The sequence below is a fragment of the Pseudorca crassidens genome, chromosome 1 (genome assembly GCF_039906515.1).
Source record: "Pseudorca crassidens isolate mPseCra1 chromosome 1, mPseCra1.hap1, whole genome shotgun sequence".
NCBI lineage: Eukaryota > Metazoa > Chordata > Mammalia > Artiodactyla > Delphinidae > Pseudorca > Pseudorca crassidens.
Genome location: NC_090296.1, coordinates 85,282,587 through 85,310,461, shown reverse-complemented (window position 1 = coordinate 85,310,461; position 27,875 = coordinate 85,282,587). Strand labels below are relative to the sequence as shown.

General features: G+C 38.3%; 1 protein-coding gene across 1 annotated transcript in view; it reads right to left on the bottom strand.

Moving 5' to 3' along the window:
* Window positions 1-27,875, bottom strand: part of RTF1 (RTF1 homolog, Paf1/RNA polymerase II complex component) — a 49,015-nt gene that overhangs the window by 10,609 nt on the left and 10,531 nt on the right. Inside the window, exons 2-6 of the mRNA XM_067743821.1 lie at window positions 24,693-24,803; window positions 14,481-14,628; window positions 12,899-13,103; window positions 5,407-5,521; window positions 4,618-4,729 (exon numbers count right to left, since the gene is read on the bottom strand). Coding sequence (XP_067599922.1) covers window positions 4,618-4,729; window positions 5,407-5,521; window positions 12,899-13,103; window positions 14,481-14,628; window positions 24,693-24,803 — 691 coding nt within the window. The remainder of the gene's footprint in view (window positions 1-4,617; window positions 4,730-5,406; window positions 5,522-12,898; window positions 13,104-14,480; window positions 14,629-24,692; window positions 24,804-27,875) is intronic.

Sequence of the window (27,875 nt, the reverse complement as noted above, 5' to 3'; positions counted from 1 at the left end):
GAGGCAAGGGGTGAAAGAGAAGGCTATAGATGCTAAATTTCTCTGAATATACCTTGCTTAGTAGATTTGACTTTGGAACCTTGCATCGTGTATCATCATAGAACAGAACAGTAAGTCATCTCTACAGATCACAAGCAAAATAAAACAAAGTACTCATTTGATGGCACAACCACACAAAAAACAACTATAACAAGTGTTTTGTGTTGGTTTTTTTTTTTGACTGTGGGGCTTGTAAGATCTCATTCCCCTGGTCAGGGATTGAACCCAGGCCACGGCAGTTAAAGCGCTGAATCCTAACCACTAGACAACCAGGGAACTCCCAACAAGTGACTTTAAAACATAGTCATTCAAAAGACAGACATACAGACCAATGAAATAGAGAGCCCAGAAATAAACCCTTGCATATATGGTCAGAAGATTCCCAACAAGGGTGTCAAGGCCAATCAATAGGGAAATGACAGTCATTTCAAAAACTTGTGCTGGGGTGGGAGGATTTCCCTTGTGGCACAGTGGTTAAGAATCTGCCTGCCAATGCAGGGGACATGGGTTCAATCCCTGGTCCGGGAAGATCCCACATACCGTGGAGCAACTAAGCCCGTGCGCCACAACTACTGAGCCTGTGCTCTAGAGCCTGTGAGCCACAACTACTGAGCCTGCGTGCCACAACTACTGAAGCCCACGCACCTAGAGTCCGTGCTCCGCAACAAGAGAAGCCACCGCGATGAGAAGTCCACGCACTGCAATGAAGAGTAGCCCCCGCTCGCCACAACTAGATAAAGCCCGCACACAGCAACAAAGACCCAGTGCAGCCAAAAATAAATAAATTTATAAAAAACAAAAGAAAAACAAAAAACAAACTTGTGCTGTGGTACTTCCCTGGTGGTCCAGTGCTATGACTCCGTGCTCCCAATGGAGGGGCCCCGGGTTTGATCCCTGGTCAGGGAACTATACCCCACATGCCTCAACTAAGAAGCCTGCATGCCGCAACTAAAGATCTCTCATGCTGCAACGAAGATACTGCACATGGCAACGAAGATCCTGTGTGCCGCAACTAAGACCCAATGCAGCCAAATAAATAAATAAATATTAAAAAAGAAAACAAAACAAAAAAACCGAAAACAAACTTGTGCTGGGAAAACTGGATATCCCACATGCCAAAAAAAAAAAAACAAAAGTGGACTCTAACCTTACACTGTATACAAAAATTAACTCAAATGGATCAAAGATAATTTTTTTTCTTTTCTTTTGGTTGCGCCAGGTCTTAGTTGTGGCACATGGGATCTTCGTTGCCACATGCAGGATCTTCGTTGCGGCATACGGGATCTAGTTCCCTGACCAGGGATCAAATCCGGGTTCCCAACACTGGCAGCGTGGAGTCTTAACTACTGAACCACCAGGGAAGTCCCTGGATCAAAGACCTAAATGTAAGAGCTAAAACTATCAAACTCTTCAAAGGAAACAGGGGAAAGCTTTATGACACTGGATTTAGCAATGATTTATTGGATGTGACACCAAAAGTACAGGCAACAAAAGAAAAAAAAGTGAAGGCAAACAGTACTTCACCAAAATTAACTTATGCATCAAATGACACTATTAAAGAGTGAACGGACAACCTATGGGAGAATGGGAGAAAATATCTGTAAATCGTGTCTCTGATAAAGAATTAATATTCAAAATAATTTTAAAAGTCTTACAACTCAACAAGAACCAAAGAACTTGATTAAAACATGGGCAAAGGACTTGACTAGACATTTCATCAAAGAAGATATCCAAATGGCCAATAAGCATACAAAAAGATACTCAACATCACCAGTCATTAGGAAAACGCAAATCAAAACCACAACAAGATACCACTTCATGCTCACTGAAATGGTTATAATCATAAAGACAATGACAAGTGTTAGTGAGGATGTGGAAAGAGTGGAACCCTCATAAGTTGCTGCTGGGAATGCAAAATGGTTAAGCCTCTTGGAAAACAGCCTGGCAGTTTCTCAAAAGGTCAAACACAGGGCTTCCCTGGTGGCGCAGTGGTTGAGAGTCCGCCTGCTGATGCAGGGGACACGGGTTCGTGCCCCAGTCCTGGAAGATCCCACGTGCCGCGGAGCGGCTAGGCTTGTGAGCCATGGCCGCTGAGCCTGCGCGTCCGGAGCCTGTGCTCCGCAACGGGAGAGGCCACAACAGTGAGAGGCCCGCGTACCGCAAAAAAAAAAAAAGTCAAACACAGAGTTACCATATGCTTTAACAATTCCACTATAAATGCTCAGAGCAGCATTATTCATAATAGTCAAAAAGTGGAAACAACCCAGTGTCCCTCAAAAGGTGAACGGATAAATGTGTATATCCATACAATGGAATATTATTCAGACATAAAAGAAGTATTGTTACGTGCTACAACATGGATGAACCTAGAAAGCATGCTACGTGAAAGAAGCCAGACACAAGAGATCATACATTGTATGAGTCCATTTATATGAAATGCCCAGAATAGGCAAGTCTATAGTGACAGAAAGTAGACCAGTGGTTGCCTAGGGCTGGGAGATAACAGGTCCGTAGAGGGGGGTGACAGTTAAGGGATATAGGGTTTCTTTCTGGGGTAATGAAACATCTTAAAACTCATTGAGTTTTACCACACAGCTGTGAATATACTACAAGCCATTGCCTTGTATACTTTAAATGAGTAAACAGTATGGTACCTTAATAAAGTTGCTATAAATCAAAACAAAACAAAAAAACTTGGTATCCTGGTTTTGAAATGGACATACCAGTATGAGGCTCAAAATAAATTCTTAAAAAAAAAAAAAATCCTAGCTGTGGACACTGAAAAGACTTAGAAATAATAACCAACCCAGTTGCACTCCTGCGTCTAGACTATGGTGTCTAAATACAATTTCTCATGAGAAAAAAAACCCCACCCAAAACCAAAAAAAACCCAGGGCTCCTTAGAGAAATGTCTGATTCCAAATCCAGAAAGCAAGAAAGCTATTAAAGACTACTGGGGTTTCACATCAAAAGGACTCAGGCTACAAAAAAAAAAAAAAAAAAAAAAAGGACACAGGCTACAACTGCTTGAAGATAAGACAATTTGAGTCTCAACAATAATAATAATAATTGCAATGGAGTAAAAACATAAAGTATGGGGTCTTCCCTGGTGGCGCAGTGGTTAAGAATCCGCCTGCCAATGCAGGGGACACGGGTTCAAGCCCTGGTCTGGGAAGATCCCACATGCTGAGGAGCAACTAAGCCCGTGCACCACAACTACTGAGCCTGCAAGCCACAACTACTGAGCCCGTGCACCTAGAGCCCATGCTCCGCAACAGGAGAAGCCACCGCAAGCCCGTGCACTGCAACGAAGAGTAGCTCCTGCTCACAACTAGAGAAAGCCCGCATGCAGCAAAGAAGACCCAATGCAGCCAAAAAATAAATAAATAAATTTATAAAAATAAATAAATTTATATTAAAAAAACCCCATAAAGTATGTTAAAATCCATGAGTTCACAGGGATATTCAAAATAAACAAATTTCACTGGTTATCTTTGGAGTTTGCCAAGGAACTATCTCATTCTTTTGAAAACTAGTAAATAAAAGGGGGAAAAAAAGGCAAGAATTTACTCTGTCTTTCCTATACAAAATGTCCCTGGTGGTAACTGAATAGCTGATGAGAAGTTTCTCTTTCCAGAAGCATACCAGATAATAAATGAAGAAAGAATGATACATTAGAATATCACCATTTTGTGGCTTAAAGACTTAAATATAAGACATGACACCATAAAACTCCTAGAAGAGAACACAGGCAAAACATTCTCTGACATAAATCGTACCAATGTTTTCTTAGGTCAGTATCCCAAAGCAATAGAAATAAAAGTAGGGACTTCCCTGGTGGTCCAGTGGTTAAAAATCTACCTTCCAATGCAGGGTATGTGGGTTTGATCCCTGGTCAGGGAACTAAGATCCCACATGCCACCAGGCAACTAAGTCCGCATGCTGCAACTACTGAGCCTACATGCCACAGCTAGAGAGCCTGTGTGTTGCAACTACAGAGCCCACGCGCCACAACCAGAGAGAAGCCCACACGCCACAATGAAAGATCCTGCATGCCACAACTAAGACCTGATGCAGCCAAAAATAAATAAACAAATAAATAATTTTTTAAAAGGGAAGAAATAAAAGCAAAAATAAACACATGGGAACTAATCAGACTTATAAGCTTTTGCACAGCCAAGGAAACCATAAATAAAATGAAAAGACAACCTACAGACTGGGAGAAAATATTTGTTACTATTTTTTAGGTATAGTAATGGCACTGTAGTTACATTTAAAATAGGAGTCCTTATCTTTTAGAGACACATATTGAAATATTTATGGTTGAAATATGATGATGCTGGGATTTACTTCAAAATAACCCAAAGGAGGAGAGCAGTGTATATTTAATAAGATTGGCTATGAGTTGACTGCTGAAGTTGGAGGATGGGTTCATGGAGTTTCATTACACTATTCTCTGTATGTGTTTGGAACTGCCTATACTAGAGAGCTAAAAAGGGGGAAAAATAAAAATTGGCATCAGGAAGTTAAATCATATGATCAAAGACACAAAGTAGCCATCACATTTTCCCCACCTACCTGTTCTGTTCTTCCGTTTTTCTCGCTCTGCTTTTAGCTCCTCCATGGCTTGAGATTTCTTATCTAGTTTCTCATCCCGTTTGGAACGTCGTTCCTTGTTATGGGATGTTACCTGGGAAGGGAAAAATATGTAGGATGGCTCTTTTTACCAACAGCTGATGATAATATTCTCTATACCTAAAAATCATTTAGTTCTCCAATGTGAATCTATATTGGTTGCAGAAATTGAAATTTGCTTAAGAGGAGAGAGCATCCTCTTGTGGACAAAGAGGATAGAGCAGTAAAGTCAGTCCTTGTCTTACCTGCCTAATAAACAGAAAGCCTAAGAAGTATAAGATAAACACTCTCTGGAAGGACTCCCTAGATCACAGCTAATATATGTTAATACTGTCAACAAAGCTTTTTGTGATAAATGCAGAGATGACTAATTTTCCCAGCTACATTTATTACCAAGTCCAGGATGACATACACCTGAGTAAACATCATAACCGATTCAGCTACCCAGGACAGGAAGTTTACAAACTTTCCCTTAAGGAGTGCTCACACACCAATGAGCTGCTTTTTACATGCAGACTTGAGTAGAATTCCCATGGAGTTAAACAGCACAGCTAATGGTGAAATGATATGTCCAGAGATTAATGAAACCTATAAGATGAAGATAGTACATAAATAGTCTTGCACTAACTGACCTAGGCTGATTAATATAAACCCATCTTTTATATAAACACACATACACACTCAAAATAGAGGTTTTATTCTTTGGATAACAAGGACTATTGAATCTCCTACCTGAGATTCTTGAATCTGTGTCAGTTTCTTCTTTTCCTGCTCCTCTTCTTGCTTTTTCTTTTTTTCTTTCTTTTCTTTCTTTTTGGCTGTTTTCAGTTTTTTCCTGATTTCAAATCTGTTTAAAATATATTTATTTGGTTTTTAAGTGGCAATGAAATATTTGTAGACTGATTTCTATTAGATAGGAGAAAGGAATTAAGTGCGGGGAAGGAGTTAATAAATGTTTTGGTTTCCTGTAAGAAACTCCAATGTATCTTATAAGTACATTAGAAATATTGAATATAAATACACCAGAAGTACTTGAAAGCATTAAGGTGGAATAGACTTAAAATGAGAGAATACTGAGGATACTGTTGTATCCTGTTGGTAATGCACTGCTCTTCCTCAACTTCACATAATGGAAGAAAATAGTTGATTCTTGGATCAACTCCAATGGTGTCCCATTAGAAACATAATGAAGCCACAGAGAGCCACTCTCCCGTTGCGGAGCACAGGCTCCAGATGCGCAGGCTCAGTGGCTATGGCTCACGGGCCTAGCCGCTCCGCGACATGTGGGATCTTCCCGGACCGGGGCACGAACCCGTGTCCCCTGCATTGGCAGGCGGACTCTCAACCACTGTGCCACCTGGGAAGCCCCACTGTCACATTTTTAAGGTGGTCAAGACACAGGCTGTATTTTAAAAACACCACTCTCCATCTTTCTTCATTAGGAAAAATGCCTCCCTCAGCTCCACCCCAGCAAACATGTGAATAAATATGCTATTCTCTTAAACAAATGCAATCTAGGCTCTCTCTCTCTGTAACAAAAAGCAGGCTTTTATGAAACAAAACTATTTTTTTGTGTGTGAATTTAAGGAACTTTGTGGAAGGAATAAAATAAATATTAAACTCTTTTCATAACATTCTAAAATAAACCCAATTATGAAATTTTTTACTTAGTTCTTAATAGGGTCAATATACAAAAATTAACTGTATTTCTATATACTTGCAATGAATAATCCAAAAACAAAACAAAGAAAACAATTCCATTTACAGTAGCATCCAAAAGAATACAATATTTAGTAATAAATTTAACAAAACAAGTGCTAGTCTTTCACACCCAAAACTAAAGGACTGTTGAAAGAAATTAAATAATACCTAAGTAAGTAGAAAGATATCACATTCATGGATTAAAAGACTTAATATTAGATGGCAATACTTCCAAATTTGATAAACAGATTCAACACAATTCCTATAAAAATCCCAGCTGCTTCTTTTGCTGTTGCAGAAATTGATAAGCTGATACTAAAATTCCTATGGGAATGCAGAGGGCCCCATATAGCCAAAACAATTTTGGAGAAGAACAAAGGTGGAGGACTTAACACTTCCCAAGTTAAAAATTGACTACATAGCTACAGTAATCAAAACAGTATGGTACTGGCATAACCATAAACATAATGATCAATGGAACAGAATACAGTCAACAAATAAATCCATATATCCATGAACAACTGATTTTCAACAATGGTGCCAAGACTGGGGAAAGAACAGTCTCTTCAACAAGTGGTACTGGGACAACTGGATAGCTACATGCCAAAGAATAAAGTTGGACTCTTACCTCACACCATATACAAAAAATGATCTCAAAATGGATCAATGAGGGGGAGAGGGATAAATTAGGAGGTTGGGATTAACATATACACACTACTATACATAAAACAGATAATCAACAAAGGCCTACTGTATAGTACAAGGAACTCTACTCAATACTCTGTAACAACCTGTATGGGAAAAGAACCTGAAAAAGAATAGATATATGTACATGTATAACTGAATCACTTTGCTGTACACTTGAAACTAACACAACATTGTAAATCAACTGTACTCCAATATAAAATTTTAAAAAATGGATCAATGATCTAAACATAAGACCTACAACTATAAAACTCTCACAAGAAAACATCCAGGTAAATTACTCATGAACGTGGATTTGGTAAGATTCTTAGATATCAAAAGCTGCAGCAAGAAAAGAAAAAAATTATTGTGCATAAAAATTTTTTAATTTTGTGCATTAAACAATACTTGACAGTGAAAAATACAACCTACAGAATGGGAGAAAATATTTGCAAATCATGTTATCTGATAAGGGTCTACTAACCAGAATATATAAAGAACTCTTATAACTCAACAACAAAAAGACAACCCAATTAACAAATACGCAAAGCACTTGAACAGACATTTCTCCAACAAGGATTTGAAAAGATTCTAAACATCATTAGTCAACAGGAAAATGCAAATCAAAACCACAATAAGACACTTCACATTTACCAGGATAGCTATTATCAAAAAAAGAAAAAATAACAAGTGTTGGCAAGGATGTGGACAAACTGGAACTCTTATATATTGCTGGTGGGAATGTAAAATGGTACAGCTGTTACGGAAAACAGTTTGGTGGTTTCTCAAAAAGTTAAACATAAAATTACCATATGACTCAGCAATTCCACTCCTATGTATATACCCAAAAGAATTGAAAATAGATACTCAAATATTTGTACATGAATGTTCATAGTAGCACTATTCACAACAGCAAAGATATCAAAAAAGATTAATAAATAAAATGTGGTATATACACATAATGGAATATTATTCAGCCATAAAAAGGAATGAAGTACTGATACATGCTACATGAATGAACTTCAAATGTATGTTAAGTGAAAGAAGCCAGGCACAAAAGACTACATATTTATGATTCCATTTATATAAAATGCCCAGAAATAGGCAAATCTATAGAGACAGAAAGTAAGTTAGTGGCTTCCTAAGGCTAGGAGCAATAGAGGGAACTGAGTACCAGTAAGTACAGGGTTTTTTTCTGGGGTGATGATAATGTTCTGAAATTAATTGTGGTGATGGCTACACAACTTTATGAATGTATAAAAAACCACCGAACCACTTTCAACCACTTTCAATGGGTAGATTCTATGGTGTGTAAACTACATCTCAATAAAGTTATTTTTAAAAGTTAATACCTGAGGTGCTGAGAAAACTGGACAGCTACATGTAAAAGAATGAAATTAGAACATTTTCTAACACCATATCCAAAAATAAACTCAAAATGGATTAAAGAACTAAATGTAAGACCAGAAACCATAAAACTCTTAGAGGAAAACACAGGCAGAACACTCTTTGACATAAATCGCAGCAATATTTTTTTGGATGTCTCCTAAAGCAAAGGAAATAAAAGTAAAAATAAACAAATGGGACCTAATTAAACTTAAAAGCTTTTGCATAGCAAAGGAAACCATCAACAAAACAAAAAGACAACCTACTGAATGGGAGAAAATATTTGCAAATGATATGGCCAATACACAGTTAATATCAAAAATATATATATATAAACAGCTCATACAACCCAACATCAAAAAAACAAACAACCTGATTAAAAAATGGGCAGAAGACCTGAAGAGACATTTTTCCAAAGAGGAAATGCAGATGGCCCACGGGCACATGAAAAGATCTCAACATTGCTAATCATCAGGGAAATGCAAGTCAAAACCCCAATGAGATATTACCTCACACCTGTCAGAACGGCCATCATCAAAAAGAACACAAATAACAAATGTTGGTGAGGATGTGGAGAAAATTAACTGGCGCAGCCACTGTGGAAAAGAGTACAGAGGTTTCTCTAAAAATAGATACTTCCTTTGTGGTCCAGTGGTAATGAATCCGCCTTACAATGCAGGGGATGCAGGTTCGATTCCTGGTCAGGGAACTAAGATCCTACATGCTGCGGGGCAACTAAGCCTGCATGCCACAACTACTGAGCCCACACGCCTCAACTAGACCCCGTGTGCTGCAAACTACAGAGCCCACGCACCCTGGAGCCTGCACTCCACAACTAGAGAGGAGTCCGCGAGCCACGATGAAAGATCCAGCGTGCCTCAACTAAGACCCGATGCAGCCAAAAATAAATAAAATAAAATAAATAATAATAATAATTTAAAAAACTAAGAATAGGGACTTCCCTGGTGGTCCAGTGGGTACGACTCTGAGCTCCCAATGCAGGGGGCCTGGGTTCAATTCCTGGTCAGGGAACTAGATCCCACATACATGCCACAACTAAACCCCGTGTGCCGCACCTAAAGGCCGGTGCAGCCTAAATAAATAAATAATAAATAAATATTTGTAAATGAAGCAACTGACAAAGGATTAATCTCCAAAATTTACACCAGCTCATGCAGCTCAATATCAAAAAAACAAACAACCCAATCCAAAAATGGGCAGAAGACCTAAATAGACATTTCTTCAAAGAAGATATACAGATTGCCAACAGACACATGAAAGGATGCTCAACATCATTAATCATTAGAGAAATGCAAATCAAAACTACAATGAGATATCATCTCATACCAGTCAGAATGGCCATGATCAAAAAATCTACAAACAATAAATGCTGGAGAGGGTGTGGAGAAAAGGGAACCCTCTTGCACTGTTGGTGGGAATGTAAATTGATACAGCCACTATGGAGAACAACACTGAGTTTCCTTAAAAGACTAAAAATAGAACTACCATACGACCCAGCAATCCCATTACTGGGCATATACCCTGAGAAAACCATAATTCAAAAAGAGTCATGTACCAAAATGTTCACTGCAGCTCTATTTACAATAGCCAGGACACGGAAGCAACCTAAGTGTCCATCAACAGGTGAATGGATAAAGAAGATGTGGCACACATATACAATGGAATATTACACAGCCATAAAAAGGAACGAAACTGGGTTATTTGTAGTGAGGTGGATGGACCTAGAGACTGTCATACAGAGTGAAGTAAGTCAGAAAGAGAAAAACAAATACCTTATGCTAACACACATATATGGAATCTAAAAAAAAAAAAATGGTCATGAAGAACCTAGGGGCAAGATGGGAATAAAGATGCAGACCTACTAGAGAATGGACTTGAGGATACGGAGAGGGGGAAGGGTAAGCTGGGACGAAGTAAGAAAGTGGCATGGACATATATACACTACTAAACGTAAAATAGATAGCTAGTGGGAAGCAGCCGCATAGCACAGGGAGATCAGCTCAGTGCTTTGTGACCACCTAGAGGGGTGGGATAGGGAGGGTGGGAGGGAGGGAGATGCAAGAGGGAAGAGATATGGGGACATATGTATATGTATAACTGATTCAATTTGTTATAAAGCAGAAACTAACACACCATTGTAAAGCAATTATACTCCAATAAAGATGTTTAAAAAAAAGAAACCAAAAGGTAATAATAATAATAAATAAATATTTTTTAAAATATTAAAAAAAAAGAAAAACCTAAAAATAGAACTACCATATGACCCAGTAACTCCACTCCTGGGTATATACCTGAAAAACAAAAATGCTAATTCCAAAAGACACATACACCGCCATGTTCATAGCAGTATTATTTGCAATTGCCAAAATATGGAATGAATGGATAAAGAAGATGTGGTGTATATACATACAATAGAATACTACTCAGTCATAAAAAAGAATGAAACTTTGCCATTTACAACAACATGGATGAACTCAGAGGAGATTATGCTACGTGAAATAAGTCAGACACAGAAAGACAAACACTGTATGCTATCACTTATATGTGAAATCTAAAAAATACAACAAACTAGTGAATATAATAAAAAAGAAACAGATTCATAGATATAGAGAACAAACGAGTGCTTACCAGCGGGGAGAAGGAAGCAGGGAGAGGCAATATAGGGGTAGGGGATTAGGAGGTACAAACTATTATGTATAAAATAAGCTAAAGGATAAAATAAGCTAAAGGATATACACAGGGAATATAGCCAATATTTTATAATAACTATAAGTGGAGTATAACCTTTAAAAACTGTGAATCACTAAATTATGCATCTGTAACTTATATAATATTGTACATCAACTATACTTCAATTTTAAAAAAGTTAACAGCTTATATTTACATTATGTTCTTATATGTATTATCTCACTGAAGACTTACAACAATCCCCAACGAGAAAGCTGAGGAATGAGGAGGGTAAGTGACTAATTCAGATAACCTGGCCAGTGAGTTTGACTTGAGCCTAGATTTTTCTTCTTCTTCTTCTTTTTTTAAAAAAGTATTTATTTATTTGGCTGCATTGGGTCTTAGTTGCAGCACACAGGATCTTCGTTGTGGCATGTGGGATGTTTCCTTGCGGCGCACGGGCTCCAGAGCACACAGGCTCAGTAGCTGTGGCAGCGGGCTCTCTAGCTGCAGCGTGCAGGCTCTAGAGCACGCAGACTTAGTTGCCCTGCGGCACGTGGGATCTTAGTTCCCTGACCAGGGATGGAATCCGCATCCCCTGCATTGGAAGGCAGATCCTTAACCGCTGGACCACCAGGGAAGTCCTGAGCCTAGACTTTCTGATGGAAAATGTCAGTGCTCTTTGCACAACCAAGCTACCTTTATGCTGCCTGCACTTACCTTTAAAAAAAAATTTTTTTTAATAAAAAAAGAGGAAGCTCTAGAATAGGTGAAGAATCTAACAACCAAAAATGATACCTCACTACTGGTGTTGCTGGCTATAAAACAGGATGCTAATGGTGTTTACATTAAAAACATGGAGAAAGTTTCTGAGTTACCGTATTGTACTGCCTTGCAGCTAAACAAATGAGCTACAAAAACCTCCATTTTCTGTGATTGGCTCTGAACTTCTGTCTTAATTATCATCATTGTAAACATTCTTCCAATCACTAAAAAAGTCACAGAATCAGTCAGTCAACTGCTTCATTCATATAAGGTGAAAAATAAAAAACCCAAGTTTGAGATCAGCCACCCACTACTCTTAAGCTACTTTGTGATTTTATCATAGGGCCCTATTGGCCTTATATGAGAACCTCTTGTTATGCTCTCCCCAATTCAGAAATACAAATTTCAGAAGTCATTCTTAACCATGTGGCAACCGTGGTAGTTTCTTAAGTCCTGTTTGTTCCAATACAGGTAACCGTGGAAGCATTCACACTCAAAACAAATGTCTATTACTTGCTGCTGACTGAAAGCCAAACATTCTTGTCTAGAATAACTCACCAGACTTAATATGGTCTCCAGAAGGGACAGACAGGCTCCCAGACGAAATGGGACTAACTGCTGCCAAGGAAAATGCTTCTGTTTATTTCGCAATATTAGGTAGGTAGGGAAGGATCCAAATTGTGAGGACTATTTTATCTCCTGAGACAAAGTCAAGTTTATTTTCACCTTGAAATTCTGTTAGGAGATAAGGAAAAACTTCTGCCATTTAAATATGGCAAAAGTAATCCAAAATACTGAAGCAGCTTTGTATATCAAAATGCAATTTAACATTTGAGCTTAAAAAAAATACAAAAAGCATGCTGGGAGGATAGTCAGATTCCTAACTCATAAATAATGAGAAGAAATTTCAAGTCTTGAATCCTGTGAAGACAGGGCTCCAAATGTGAACTTTGGGAAATTACTTTATTATTTTATTTTATCATTAAGACTACCACTTTACCTTTTTTTTAACACCTCCCTCTTCTCTATGCGGTTGAACAGTTCTTGCTCTCTCTCCTTTTCTGTCATCTGTTCCAGACGGGCCCTGTCTTCCTCATCTCCCATGAGGTCTTCTCCATAGCCATCATGGAATTCCTCATCTTCTGAGGAAGAGTCTGAATCTGAACTGGAGGAGGAGCTGTTGCTGTCAGAATCTGACACTTCACCTGCAACAAAGGACCAAACACAAGATCAGGTGATGCTGCAGAAGACAGAGCCACAGGTGGCCCCACAGTGTTGATAATCATTACCCCTTGGCTCTTCTAGGTGAAGTGGAACATGGTCATCTCACCTCCCTTGGGAAAACGCTTGGTCTGCCTTTGGCAAATGCAAACACAGGTTACAGAAACTTAGGCTGGATTAAGAAACCAACATGATCTTTTTAATTTGACTTTTGTATTTTGAAAAAATTACAGACCTACAGAAAAAAGTTGCAAGAATAATTCAACTCCCGTACATCTGTTACTTAGGTTCACCCACTGTTAACATCGCCAGTTCACTTTCTGTCTACATACATAAAACAATTTACACATTTTTATCATTTATTTTGCTGAACTGAGAGTAAGCTGCAGAGATTGTGACCTTTCACCCCTAAATACTTCTTGTAAAAAGGACAGTCTCTTATATAACCAAGTATACAATGATCAAACTCAGGAAATTTAACATTTAAGAAATAGCATTATCTGACATATAGTCCATATTCAATTTTCATAATAAGTATACGGAGATGCTTTGAGACTGTGTAAACATCTTGTTCCTCAACAAACTATCATCCAATGGTTTTAACACTCATTGATAACACTTCAATTATTACTATGATGGTTGAAAATGGTGATTGTCTAACTATACTTTCTTCTACATTTATTAGTTGGCATTTAAAAAAATCAGTGTTTTAATAAGTCATTAAATTGATTAGTGAATTCCTAATGATACTGGATCTTGGTAGGACAAAGGGTGATGGAAAAAAGCATTACATATTGTAACTGAGTATTATGTTAAACTAGCAATTTTGTGCTTGACTCAATTTGAGCTAACATTCACAGGCATGTGCTTAAAAAGCAGGTTAGGCCAATTCTGTACAAGCCAGTTTGTATATAAACATTATTACTCAAAACAAATATAAAGTTTACCATTTTAGTCCTGGAACAAGTTCACTTTCAAACTAGTGTTAGCAAAAATTCTCATTTCAAAACAACATTTTTTTACTGAGTTTTGTATCTGGTTCAAGGATTTTCCCCCTATGAATAACCAAGAAAAAGGAAAGAGAAGGCACTCAAGTTAAGGTAAACGGAGATTCTAACGCAGGGAATCCTCATGGGTTTCCTGGATGGGTTTCAAGGGCTTCACTAACGCTTTGGAATGCATGTATTTTTCTTGCTTCATTCAGATTCTAAACAGACCATGACCATTGAAAAGATTAGAGACCCCTGCAATAAAGGCAGAGGCCATGCTGTAATTGTAATGCAGGCACCTTTTCCCTCCATTTCTGACTGCAGCTTCTACTAAATAAGAGTTCACTCCCAAGTCTGCACCACTTGACTCACCTTCCTCAGGGGCTGAGCTCTCAGCTGAACTGTCTTTGTCCGAACTGCCTGAGGAAGCAGTTTTATTGGCCTGTTTCTTCATGGTTCCTTTCTTCTCTATTTTTCTGGCTTTTCCTTTCTTCTTATTTTTATTGCTCCCAAAAGTCCACTACAAGGAAAAAAGAAAAAGGAAAATTGAACCAGGGATTTTATTGAGAAAAGCTGTAAGTTTCAAGAATTAAGAGTCTCTGACATTCATCAAAATGATTCCAAGTCTCTACTGCTTTGGATCTGAAACAAATACACTTTATAAGATGAAAGATATTGATTCTTGAAACCTTTGTTAAAACTTCATAACCTCTGGTTTGTAATTTCTTAATGTCAGTAGATAATTGATATAATAAACATAAAATTTAATTAGTATACTTTTTATCAATAGAAAAGCAAATATATCAACTTAATGGCAAGTCAACTGAGTTAACTAAAACTCAGTTGGTACAGGAAACAGCTTCTAATGTTTCCTGTGGCAGAGAGGTCAGCAATTGCTAGAGATGGGTTATGTCTGGGTTTCAGTACACAGTGCATGGCTGAGTTCTGGAGTGGGTCCCAGGAAAGCAGGGAATAAAGCTTTTTAGCAAGAGAAAACTTCAGAAAACACAGGGAGAAAATGATGAAGGCCACTCTTTGGCATGGATGGTAGTATCACTGGTACCAACTCCAAGGAGTCAGAAAGTATAATAGATCATTAAAATATATATATACATATATATGTATATGTATATATATATATATTTAAATCTGCATATATTACACTACAACATAATGTTTACATTGGATCTTCAATAGGAGATCCCATACATCTAAATATAAGGAACCTGCAACTTGTATTATCAAACTAACAGGCAGGCAATACACAGCTGATCACTCCAGGGCCAAAAAAATCATCTTCATCAAGCACTTTAATTGTAAGTCTGAAAGACCATAAAATCATTTTTTAAATTCACAGAGACTATTTAGTTACATTAAACCACACCTCCTTTGATATTTTAACTTGTCAATTTAGGAGAATGATTTTAGGTGAAAAATACTTTACTCAGAAACTTTATTTTATGTACTCTAAAAATAATATTCATAACCAGCAAGGGCCTACTGTATAGCACAGGGAACTATACTCAATAATAACCTATAATGGAAAAGAATCTAAAAAAGAATATATATATAAAATAAAATAAAGTAAAATTCAAGACTTCCCTGGTGGCGCAGTGGTTAAGAATCTGCCTGCCAATGCAGGGTACATGGGTTTGAGCCCTGGTCCGGGAAGATTCCCACATGCTGCGGAGCAACTAGGCTCATGCACCACAACTACTGAGCCTGTGCTCTAGACCCCACGAGACACAACTACTAAGCCCATGTGCCACAACTACTGAAGCCCGCACGCCTAGAGCCCGTGCTCCGCAACAAAGAGAAGCCACTGCAATGAGAAGCCCGCACACCTCAATGAAGAGTAGCCCCCTCTCGCTGCAACTAGAGAAAGCCCGCACAGCAACGAAGACCCAATGCAGCCATAAATGAATAAATAAATTTATTTAAAAAAATAAATTAAATTAAAAATTTAAAAAAGTATATATAAAAACACTGAATCACTTTGCTGTACTCCTGAAACTAACATTGTAAATCAACTATATTTTAATAAATATTTTTTTTAAAAAAACGGAAATTGTAAAACAAACTGAGACAATACTAAATAAACAAACCAACTAACCAAGGAGGGGAAGGATAAAAAAATCAAAATAATATTCATCTTTCCATCATCACAGATTGAATTATAAATCTGGTATTAACATAAAAATTCTACATCTAATATTTAACAAAAGCACCAAGTCTTTGCTCCTTCTATAATGTGATCATATTATAATGTGATCATAAATGTACCTCCTACCTCACAATAGCCAAGATCAGAAGTAAATTTACTTTGGAGTTTTTTTGGGGGTGTGGGGTGAAGGGATAGTTCTGATGAGGTTTCCACCTTAGAAATGTTCCAGATGAGCTATTTTTAAGAACTACAGTCTGTTAATTTACCTTGATAAAATATTGTGAAAGGGCACTATTTTAATCTTCTGATTTTTTATTTTAATTTACTCTTAGTTATTTTAATTGCCACTTTGTTTTTGTACTCAGGAGCTAGGAAGAAGGGACAAGTGAAAATAAAACAGCTCCATGTTCTAGAATGATATATTAAGTGAATAAATGATATATTAAGTAATATACCACTTATGTATTAAGTGATATACATTAACAGCGACTTCTCTTTATAAATGAATTTACTTCTCAAACTTTTAACAATTCAACACTTAGATCACTATTTAGAAAGAAATCCTAATGCTTCTCTTCTAAAAGCTATTTTTCAACTGTTTGAAATCTTAATCATTCAAGGAAGATACTTTTTAGGTCAGTTTGAAAGAATCCAAAAGAGGCCAAAGTGTTCAGTTTCCTAGTTAACTGAGCTAAAATATATCAACTTCCTATGCTGAGAATACAGATATTACTAGAGGTAATAATGTATAAAACATCTTTTGCATTGGCTTTGTTTACAGGAAATAGCACAACTATGCACATAGTAGTCAATATTTATTGGCTGGTTATGAAAATGAGCATGACCCATCTCTTCTAAACAGGGTATCTTTTTGTACTTCTTTGTACAGAAATCCCTTCTTTGTACAAGGAAGTCCCTTTGTACTTCTACCCAATGGGAATATGAAAAGGCTGAGAGCATAAAGGGTGAGCTACCAGGGTCACATGTGTGTTAGAGTGGATAGATCTATTTTCACCTACAGATTTGGATTTCTCACGTGCAACAGAGTCAAATTCTGAACTTCCAGGGTGGGGGGAAAAGGGGGATTGTGTATGAGAGTAAAAAAAGGCTTAAATGTGAAGTCACACAGGTGAATCCAATTCAGGAGGTGCTAGAAAGCTATCTGGTTTCCTTATCCTTCCACTGTCTATCTGCTGCAATCTGCCATTGCCTAAGCTTAGCAACTGTCATCTATAGCCTATGATGTTTATCCCCTGGAGGGGAGAGATAAAAGATAAGAGTTAAAATAGAAGAAATAAAATGTTTCAATTTAACGAGGGCTTGCCTGGCTGAACCTGAGTGTGGGAAGGGAACCTTGGTCTTTTTCCTTCCAACACAATTTTCAAAAGAAATGACAGAAGTGCCTCATCTCCCATGAGGCTAACTCAATAGAGTCTGTCATGCCAATGGCAAACAACCAAACTCACTATATATGACAGGGTTTTAGGGAAATAAAATAATCACTTAAAATATGGGGACCAGTCACATTACTCCTATTTAATATAGAGAAAGAGACTCAAATGGGTACTGATAATTTCCCAAAAGATTTTTTTCCTGCAGAATAGATCGTATTTGTAATATTTTACATTTACTCCTTTAAACCAGAAGCTCCTGAGTGTTTTTTTGGTCTGAGCACATATTTTAAATACTTGCCCAGTACCTCTTCTCTCAAGATCACAGAATCTAATAAACCATAAAGGAGATGGTCAAGACTTGTGGTAGGCAAAACTGACATAGAAATATCTTAACCCAGCCATTAGCCCAGAGATTGCTCACCTATTCCTGCAAAAGCCTTATTCTGTTGACTCCAAGACAGAAGGAAAACTAATTCTTTCATTGCCAGAGTGTGGTAGTAAATGGAATCTAAAGAGTACAGTGCATGATTAAAGAGATGCTCTCAGGCTTTCCCCATCCATCAGAGAGTAGAAGAAATGACCTGGCTTTTCTTAATTTGTTTTGGGAACTATGGCTTCACTGAAAGGCAAGCTCTGTTGTGGCCTTAAAAGTGCTCTAAAATGTACCACACAGAAGGCAAGAATAAGAAAATGAGTGCCTGCTGATCTGCATCTGAGTACAGAGGCCAGAGCATCCCCCAAGGAGAGCTGCTTAAAAACAATCTGGGAAAGGGAAAGGGTCCACTGTCAGTCAGGACCCTAATACACACTGACACCCTGCTTTTCTCAAGCATTCTACATGCATGCAGGCTCACACAAAACACCAGGAAAGTATTACGTATAATGCAGTGATGAAAACCTAAAACAGTGACTAGAAGGAAGATGTCTTAACTAATAAATTAAAAGAGATTAGCACTTTGACTCTCACTGCTGTAACTGATACTCTAATGGACGGCAATTATCTAATGATACAAGGAGGGTTAGAAAGTACTACATAACCCTGTGCCATACTGAGAGTGTAGGGGTTGTTATAAGCAGGTCCCTACTCTGGGAAGCAGCTGACCTTCCTGGCATTCAGCTGAAAGACAGGAAGGAACATGGGGTGGGGAGTGGTTGCCTTGGACTTGGGTGCCATTGACATGCTGAGTACTTTTATCCTGGAGGCAGAAAAGCAAAGAAACTTCAACATTTCAGAGAGGTTATCTCTAATGGACAAGGAAGATCATATTCTAGGTCTCAGGACCCAGAGTAGAAACCATTGCAGCCCAGTTACTCCTGAAACGAATTTACAGTGAAATGAAATACTTTGAGGTAAGTAGGGTTCAAGAAGAACAGCTGGGCTAGTGATAAACTATGGGACTAGAGGTTAAAAGAACTGGAATAAAGGCCCAAGCGCTTAACCTGAGACTGTTTCCTTATCTGTAAAGTAGGAATAATAATACCGCCTTGACCACCTATCCCGGTAGTGTGACACTCAAAGGAGACAGAATAAAAGACGCTAAGAGCACATCAGAAACCATGAAGTTCTATATAAATGGAGGGTACTATTTTATGATGGAAAAAGGAACTTCTGGGAGCCTGTTTTCTTATCTGAAATAAGGGAATCTAAATGATCTCTACGACCCCTTGGAGTTTTAAAGTTGTAGGATCCTATATGAACTGAGTGTTACACTAAATTGAAGTGTTTGTCAAAAGGATTCGGTAGTCATTATTCTAGATCTTAACAGTGACCAACAAAGAGGTGTGCTGAGAGGGCATGGTTCCTAATTTAGGTATTTTTTCCCTGTGAAGATACTGAAGATAGAAAAGGGTCAGCAAAGTTGAAGAGTATATGCAAATGTCAGCCTAAAGAACAATGAGGAATAGCTAAATTTTCTTTTCCCTTAAAAGAAATTAATTATTTGTAATTAATCAAACAAAGTACAAAGGGCACTACTGTATCTTATAATCAAGCAATCAGTTATATTTAACTGGAAAACACAGAGAATCCCTACACTCAATCACAAAAACTTATAATCTGGTTATGGAGATAAAAACAAAAGTGAAACAAATGACACCAAAAAAAATGTAAAATATAATCAGTACTCCACTGCACTATTTGGTAGGAAGTGTCAGAATTTGTTGTACACAGTTTAAGCAAGTGGTCCATGAAAATCACTTTATTTTTCTTGTGATGAGATTTTAGGTATCTAGATAAATGAGGTGCTACTGTATGGTAATCTACATAGCCAAGAACCCAGAAGCATGCTAAAAAAAAAAAAGGGGACTTCCCTGGTGGCACAGTGGTTAAGAATCTGCCTGCCAGTGCAGGGGACACGGGTTCGAGCCCAGGTCCAGGAAGATCCCACATTCTGCAGAGCAACTAAGCCCGTGCGCCTCAACTACTGAGCTGTGCTCTAGAGCCTGCAAGCCACAACTACTGTGCCCGCGAGCCACAACTACTGAAGCCCAGGCGCCTAGAGCCTGTGCTCATCAACAAGAGACGCCACTGCAATGAGAAGCCGCGCACCGCAACAAAGAGTAGCCCGCGTTCGCCACAACTAGATAAAGCCCGCGTGCAGCAACAAAGACCCAACACAGCCATAAATAAATAAATACATGTATACATACATACATTTATTTAAAAAAAACGTTTATGAGAAATTCAAATAGCTATTGTTAAATTCAAGTACTAAAGCAGAGTATTCCAACCTAAACTCTATGGGGGCCCCTGGTTTCCTGACCCCAGAGCAGATCAGAGACACAGGAAGATGGAAGTAGAGCAGATTACTAGGAGATGAGAACAATGGCCACTGCTTACCTTCGGTATTGGGGGAGAAAGGAAAAATAAAAACCAGCACCACAGAGCTTGGTATTTTGGAAGTCATTATTTCACAGTATAAGAACTGTCATTCATAATCATGACTAAATCAGTTAAAAAACTATATATAATAAGATCTATCAAAAAATTTTTCAAATATAGTGGTTTTATATTTTAAACTTTCAAAAGTTTAGTTTTAGTATTGGGATAATTCATCTATATGGAACATCTTTTTCCAGAGGTATTGTGTGTATGAAAACCTTACTAAATGAATATACACACAGGAAAATATTAGCTTAGCAGCGAAGGCCTTTATCAGTATGTGCTGATTATGTATTATCTGCATGGTAAAGCAACAACAAAATGCTCTTGGGTATCTAGGCTGACTTCCTGGAAAAATTATTACTAAATGAATTTTAAGTAGAAGTTGTATCTTTTTCAAAACGTTCTATTAATAAAAATATTGGAGCCAACAAGCAATAACATAGTGGGAATAGGAGTGCAACTAGATCAAAGTGGGAGTGCTCAAAAGATTAAATGGGGTTAAGAGAGAAAGAGAAGAAGCTTCAGAAAGAAAGAAAGTAGAAAAAAAATGGAATGGGGGAAAAGCAAGAAGAGGCCAGAGACTCTGAAGTGGTAGTAAGCTGGAGCATAAAATGTATCCAGGAAGTTCTGGGGAAGAAAAAACAGGTGACAAGTGCTGAACTGCACGGCTGGGCCAAATGTTTTTATTTCTCAAAAATGTTGAAAACAGGACTGTGCATGAAGCTTTTTAAAATAATCATTCTCGCTCAGGCACAGGGCAATAGAACATAATTCAGCTGTTTCCTTACTTTGTCTAATGTAGTTATATTCAATTTTGAACAACAAATAAAGGGTTTTCTTGGTATCTATTGATAACATGATTTTTACTGGTAACAAGGGAAAATCTAGGCTTTATTCCTATTTCTTATCTAGGTGCAGCTATCTGTTTCCACAAGATTCACCATGTTTCTAAAAAGGACTCTGAAGTACCCGATTTAGGACTCTGTTCCTCCTAACGAATGGACTTTTTTGTTTTGGCCATTTTTTTTTTTAAACTTTAAATCTCATGAATGAGCACTGCTAGCTCCCCTCCTCCTAACCCTGTTATTTTTCTTCCCGGCCACTCCTGTCTGCACCCTTGGTGGTGCTTCTCTTACCAAATGCTTTCAGGGACAGGAAGTGACAGCACCAAAATGCCACACCACAGCATTGTAACCTACCACTGAGGTTGTGCTTTCCAATTTCCCAGGCTTGGTCAATGTAAACCTTACAGAAAGAGTTCTACTTCTCATGTGCCTAAGATACGACTGAGAATAATTCACAAGATATCTACTATTCTCTCCTTAATTGAACCTTTTTTTTTTTGCCATGTGGCACAGCTTGTGGATGTTAGTTCCCTGACCAAGGATTGAACCCGGGCCCTTGGCAATGAAAGCGCAGAGTCCTAACCACTGGACCACCAAAGAATTCCCCCTAATTGAGTCTTACACTTAATAACCAATGCACCCACTTTTTTCTGGATAGGAAACTTTCATAACTTCTGTGTCCCCCTCCCCACCCCCAACAATTAGCTAGATATCTTCTTGCTCTAAAGTCAGTGCATGTCTCTCCTTAAAACAAACTACCCATTAACCTCCTAAATCAGTTGTTCCTGCCTAGTTTTCTGTCCTAGCAAATCTGAGGAGAACAACATACTTCTTTCTACCTGTATTCAGCATCATGAATGACAATAAATAAGAGTCACGTGGGAGGGGAAAAGGGTTGGGAGGTGTATTTGAAAAAACTCCAGAGTAGCTTCTAGTACAAGCAGGCTCCATCTGACTGAGAACTGACATTTTAACAACCAAATTTCTAAAAGGCTAGTTCGTAGGTAATAAGGATATTAAAGCCATAGCAGAAACTAGAAAACACAGCAAATTATTTCAGTATATGGGGTTCACCTACAAAGATGTATGAATATTCATTATGAGAGAGGAAAAAAACCAAGAGCCTCTGTCTCAAACACTGTATTCTAAGGATCTCTCAGAAGTCCCCTACCCACTCTAAAATATCTCTATGGCAGCCATAAATCTGAGTTTACAATACCACTGATTTCTCTAGTGGCTGGTAGGATTTTTTTAAAAAAGATTTTCTTAATTGTCCAAAATAATGAAGTATTTACCCTAACTTTGGGGTGCTCTGTACTTAAGCTAGTAGCCTGGGCCAGAAAGTGATAATGCAGACCAAAAAAACAGGCTCTTTTCAGAATGGCCATGATATAGAGACTGCAATTCCCAGTGCAGGGTGAGGAGGGACTAGAGTAGAACTGCCAGAAGCCAGTGGGCCAGGGGGCTGGCACTTGGAGGCAGTAGCAAGAGCTAAGAACCTTGGGAGGAAAGTTACACAAACTCTCAATCCCCACTAGACAGGGTACAGCTTGCCTGTCAGCTTTTTCTCCAATAAGTACATAAGTAGCTGGTAGCATTCTAAGGTGAAGACTCTCAGACTTGGTTAAGTAGCTGCGAGTGACAAAGGGAATCCTAAGCTGTAAACATTTTTATGGACGCTGGATCTACCCTAGCACAAGTTTTGGGCTTCTCTAATGCTGTGGAGTTGATACATACTTTGACCTTCTGGTAGAAGCAGCTCAAAAGGATGAAGGGAATCCCTACAGCAACTGCATACTTAGGAGTGATTTAATGACAGGAATATGGAAAACAAAATGCTTCAAAGGATAGTTATTGATTGTATCTCAAGGAAGTGCAAAGACAATAAACATGTTACAGGGTATTCCAAACACAACACAGATTCAAACTTAATGTCCCATAGCAGCTGACTTCTGAAACATGGAAAATGAAAGGAGTTGATGTAGGAATAGTGGGAAAGGGAATTATTTCAAGATTTTCCTGTATTATCTTTGCATTTTTTTAAAAATAGAAAAACAAAACAAAGCAAATTATTTCATAAAATCCACTGTTTTTCTAAGCAGATTGGGTTACTTTATCAATTTTAGAGGAATTATAGTACCTCCATGAAAAATAAACGAAACAAAAGAATAAAACTCGCACATTCACTACCTCTTGCTATCAAAGCAATTTTAGGTCTGTTGAATTATTTAAGATTAAGAGAATATCAGTACAGTCAATCAGAATGCAATCGTTCCTAATTTGCATATGCAGGGCACTGGTAAATACTGTTCTAGCTGTTAACTAAATTTCATTATAATAAAAAACATTTTTTACTTTAGAGGAACTTTAAAACAAAATACTGTTAGTGCACTGTTAAAAATATTTTCCTAGACTGCAGGGTAAGAGATTAAACAGAAAGATGATATCCGGCCTCCCCCCAGGAAATTACTAAGGGAAAAAAAGTATTTTAAATCAAATGAGGAACATGTAGGAATGCTTCAAAGACCTTTCCCCTAATCTCTCTCTCTTCCATTAAAGTTCTGGATCTTTCAGGGCCTTGTTTGGTGGTGGGCAGCAGTTTGGGAAAGTCACCTTAGCTTAAACAATGAACAGCTGGACGTTTCTCATTAAAAGCTAATGCCACTACTCTGAGAGATGTTGATTCCATCTACCCAAAGAAAGTTTCTTACCTTGCTAAAATATTTCCCACTAATACTTTATCAGGCATTACTGATAGACTTTCTTTTCTAACATAAAAGTGGGATTAAAAAGGTGCCAAGGGCTTCCCTGGTGGCACAGTGGTTGAGAGTCCGCCTGCCGATGCAGGGGACACGGGTTCGTGCCCCGGTCCGGGAAGATCTCACATGCCGCGGAGCGGCTAGGCCCATGAGCCATGGCCGCTGAGCCTGTGCGCCTGGAGCCTGTGCTCCGCAGCGGGAGAGGCCACAACAGTGAGAGGCCCGCATACCACCAAAAAAAAAATGGTGACAAAAAATAAAAGAGATGGTGACTAACAAGTTGTGCTCCCTCTGCAAAAGGGCTGAAAATAAAAGACTAAAAATGGCCACAAATGCACTGCAGAGGTACCCACTAGGTAACTAGCAGTACAAAGAACATCACAATGCGAGAGCTTCTCATACACAATTTTCTTTCCAAGAAGTTCACATAGATCTTAGGCAGGAAGGTCTCAGTTTAAGGAAAAGAGGCTGCCAGGAGTCACCAACTCAGGACCCTCAAACACTCATTGGTCCCAGAGGCCTAGCCTTCCACACCCACCTCATCATCACTGTTAGACGTCTCCGAGTCTGAGGAGGCTGCAGGCTGACTAACAGGCGGCTCCTTCTCTTCAGAGTCACTTCGTTTCCGCTTTGCCAGGGACAAGAGCTCCTGAGAGGGCAAAAGTAGCCATGTGAGTTTTGTTCACAGAGAAAATATATCCAAAAATAATAAAATGCCCACCTTCTCTAGATCTCTTTTACTTCTTTGTGGTTTCACTTGAAGGACATCATCGTGGGAACTTTGGTCACATGAACAGACCAACTGCCAGCACTCGCGCTAAAGAAATGCTTTCAAAGTCTGGAATTCCCTGGCTGTTCAGTGGTTAGGACTCTGATCGTTCACTGTAGGGGGCCCGGGTTCAATCCCTGGTCAGGGAACGAGGATCCCACAAGCTGCACGGCACAGCCAAAAAAAATCTGTTCCCTCACTCTTAATGGGAAATGTATGTCTGAAGTGGAAAAGTGACTGAAAACTAAACTGGAGGCTATCCCCGAATTTCCTCTGTAAGTTACAGAAGTACTGATTCTCAGCAATTGATACGATACGAACCATGTCTACAAAGGTAATTTGCTCCCTGTTCTTATTGGTATAGCTAATACTCTGAGCACCCTCTTATTATATATAACTCATGGTAAAATTGGCATTTGTGGGGCTGTTCTGAATAAGCTGACAAACTACAAATTTCTGAGGTCATTTTTAATTTTGGATGCCTAAACCAGGGGGGGAAAAAAAGTATATTTCTGGTACTGAACCCAGGGTTAAGCAGTAAGTATGCTGGCCTCTACATGGGAATCCCAATTTGACAACCCCAATATTCCCATTCACCACCTCTGCCTTGTCCTGGTGATTTAAGGGAGTTTAAAGGAGAAGAGATATGCTATTTAGTAAGACATGGCTACAACCAGGATTTGCTTTCTCACATGGTTTCCCTCTCCTGTTACTTCTCCCCAACTCAGTCCAGTCACTCAAAAACACAACAAAAGGATACTTACTCTGGTTCTTGCTTTCTGCTAATATCAATACCAGCCCCAAATTATATTGTACTTACTAGATGCCAGGTACTTTTCTAAGCATCTAACATTTAATCTTCACAACCGCCTTAAGGTAAGTATCGTTATCTTCCCCATTTAAAGATACAGAAACTAAGGAGCAGGAGAGGTTAAGTAACTCACCCAAGGTAATACAGCTAGTACATGAGAGAACCAGGATTCAAACTAGGGCAGATAAAATCCTAGCTCCTATTTTAATCATGGTTTACATTTTCCCCTTGGGCCAAAAGAGAGAAAAATATAACTAATAAATACTAGTAGTATTATTCCTTGATGATGTTGGTGCTATACAATTATAGGTTAAGTGCCAAGATAAATTTTTTAAAAAGAGACTGCTATAAAATATGTTTTCTTCTTCCAGTCTTTCTATTTTAGGAGTATACCCTCCTTGGCCAGAATGAGAAAATGACCTTCTCAGATTAACAGCTGACACCATCTCTTCTTCATAAGCAGTAACTAAATGTTACTCTTCTCATTTCTTTAGATAGAGCTAGCATACTAACTTCCTGAAAAGACTTCAGATCATAAGAACACTCTACTTTTTCCACATCAAAATGGTAACTCCTATTGACCAAATGCAAATTACAGCAATGTTTGTGTGTTTACAGTCTTTTAAAAACTTGAGGGTGTAATTTACATACAGTACCTTTTATCCTTTCTTATGGATGGTTCTATGAGTTTGACAAATACATACAGTTGAACCACTCACACAATCAAGATATAGGACAGTTCCATCATCCCCCCAAATTTTGCTGTAATTTGCACTGGTCAATAGGAGTTACCATTTTGGTATGAAAAAGTAGAGTGTTTATGATCTGAAGCCTTTTCAGGAAGTAAGTGCTCTTCATATCTCTCCCTCCACCCCCTGGCAATCACATACCTGTTTTCTGTCCCTACAGATCTGCCTATTGTAAAATATCACATAAATGGAATCATATAGTGTGTAGTCTTTTGAATTTGGTTTCCTTACTTAGCATAATGCATTTGAGATTGGACAGGTATCAACCGTTTGTTTCTTTTTTTTTCTTTTTTTTTTTTTAAATGTGATATTGAGTTTTTGGGACAGATTTCTTTTTTTTTTTTTTTTTTAATGTTGAGCCTTCTTTTAATTTATTTATTTTTATTTTTGGCTGTGTTAGGTCTTCGTTTCTGTGCGAGGGCTTTCTCTAGTTGTGGCAAGCGGGCGCCACTCTTCATCACGGTGCGCGGGCCTCTCACTGTCGCGGCCTCTCTTGTTGCAGAGCACAGGCTCCAGACGTGCAGGCTCAGTAGTTGTGGCTCACGGGCCTAGTTGCTCTGCGGCATGTGAGATCTTCCCAGACCAGGGCTCGAACCCGTGTCCCCTGCATTAGCAGGCAGATTCTCAACCACTGCGCCACCAGGGAAGCCCCAGTTTGTTTCTTTCTATTGTAAAGTAGTATTCCATTGTGTGGATACACCACACTTTATCCATATGCCAGTTGAAAAACATTTGGGTTGTTTCCATCTTGGGGCAATTATTTGTTCACGTACAAGTTTTTGTGTAAACATTAGTTTTTATTTCACTCGGATAAATACCTAGGAGTGGTACTGCTGGGTTATATGGTAATTTGTGTATGGCCTTTACTATTATCTTTTTTCCACATTACCTTCATGCAAATTTATAAAAATTAGAAAGACTTCTGGTAAGTAGTGTACTTCCTGACCCTTTGAGGTTCACAAATGCACTAGAAGTCTGTTTTAATACCAACTCATTAAAACAGGGATTTGGATATGCTAGCAATCAAATCCTTTCCTGAAACAAGCAGTAGATATATTACAAACAGTAGATATCCATTAAAAGTTACTGTAACTAAAGTGTTAATGTGTTAGTATCGCCTTCCTGTTAAAGAGATTCCACTCTATACTAAAAACCTAACAAATGTCTCTCCATCAGCAAACAACTGCATCTGATAGGCACAGTCCTTCTTCTTCTACTACATTAAATACCATATTAACAATAGCATAGAGACAGCAAAGACCTTCCTCTTAAAAAGTGTGAAAGATACCCTTTCCACAAGCTGAGAATTGTATAGGAAGTTACTGGGGGAACTCATGGCAAGGCTACTCTTCACAGTTAAGTCCTTTATATTCTTTTTTTTAAAATAAATAT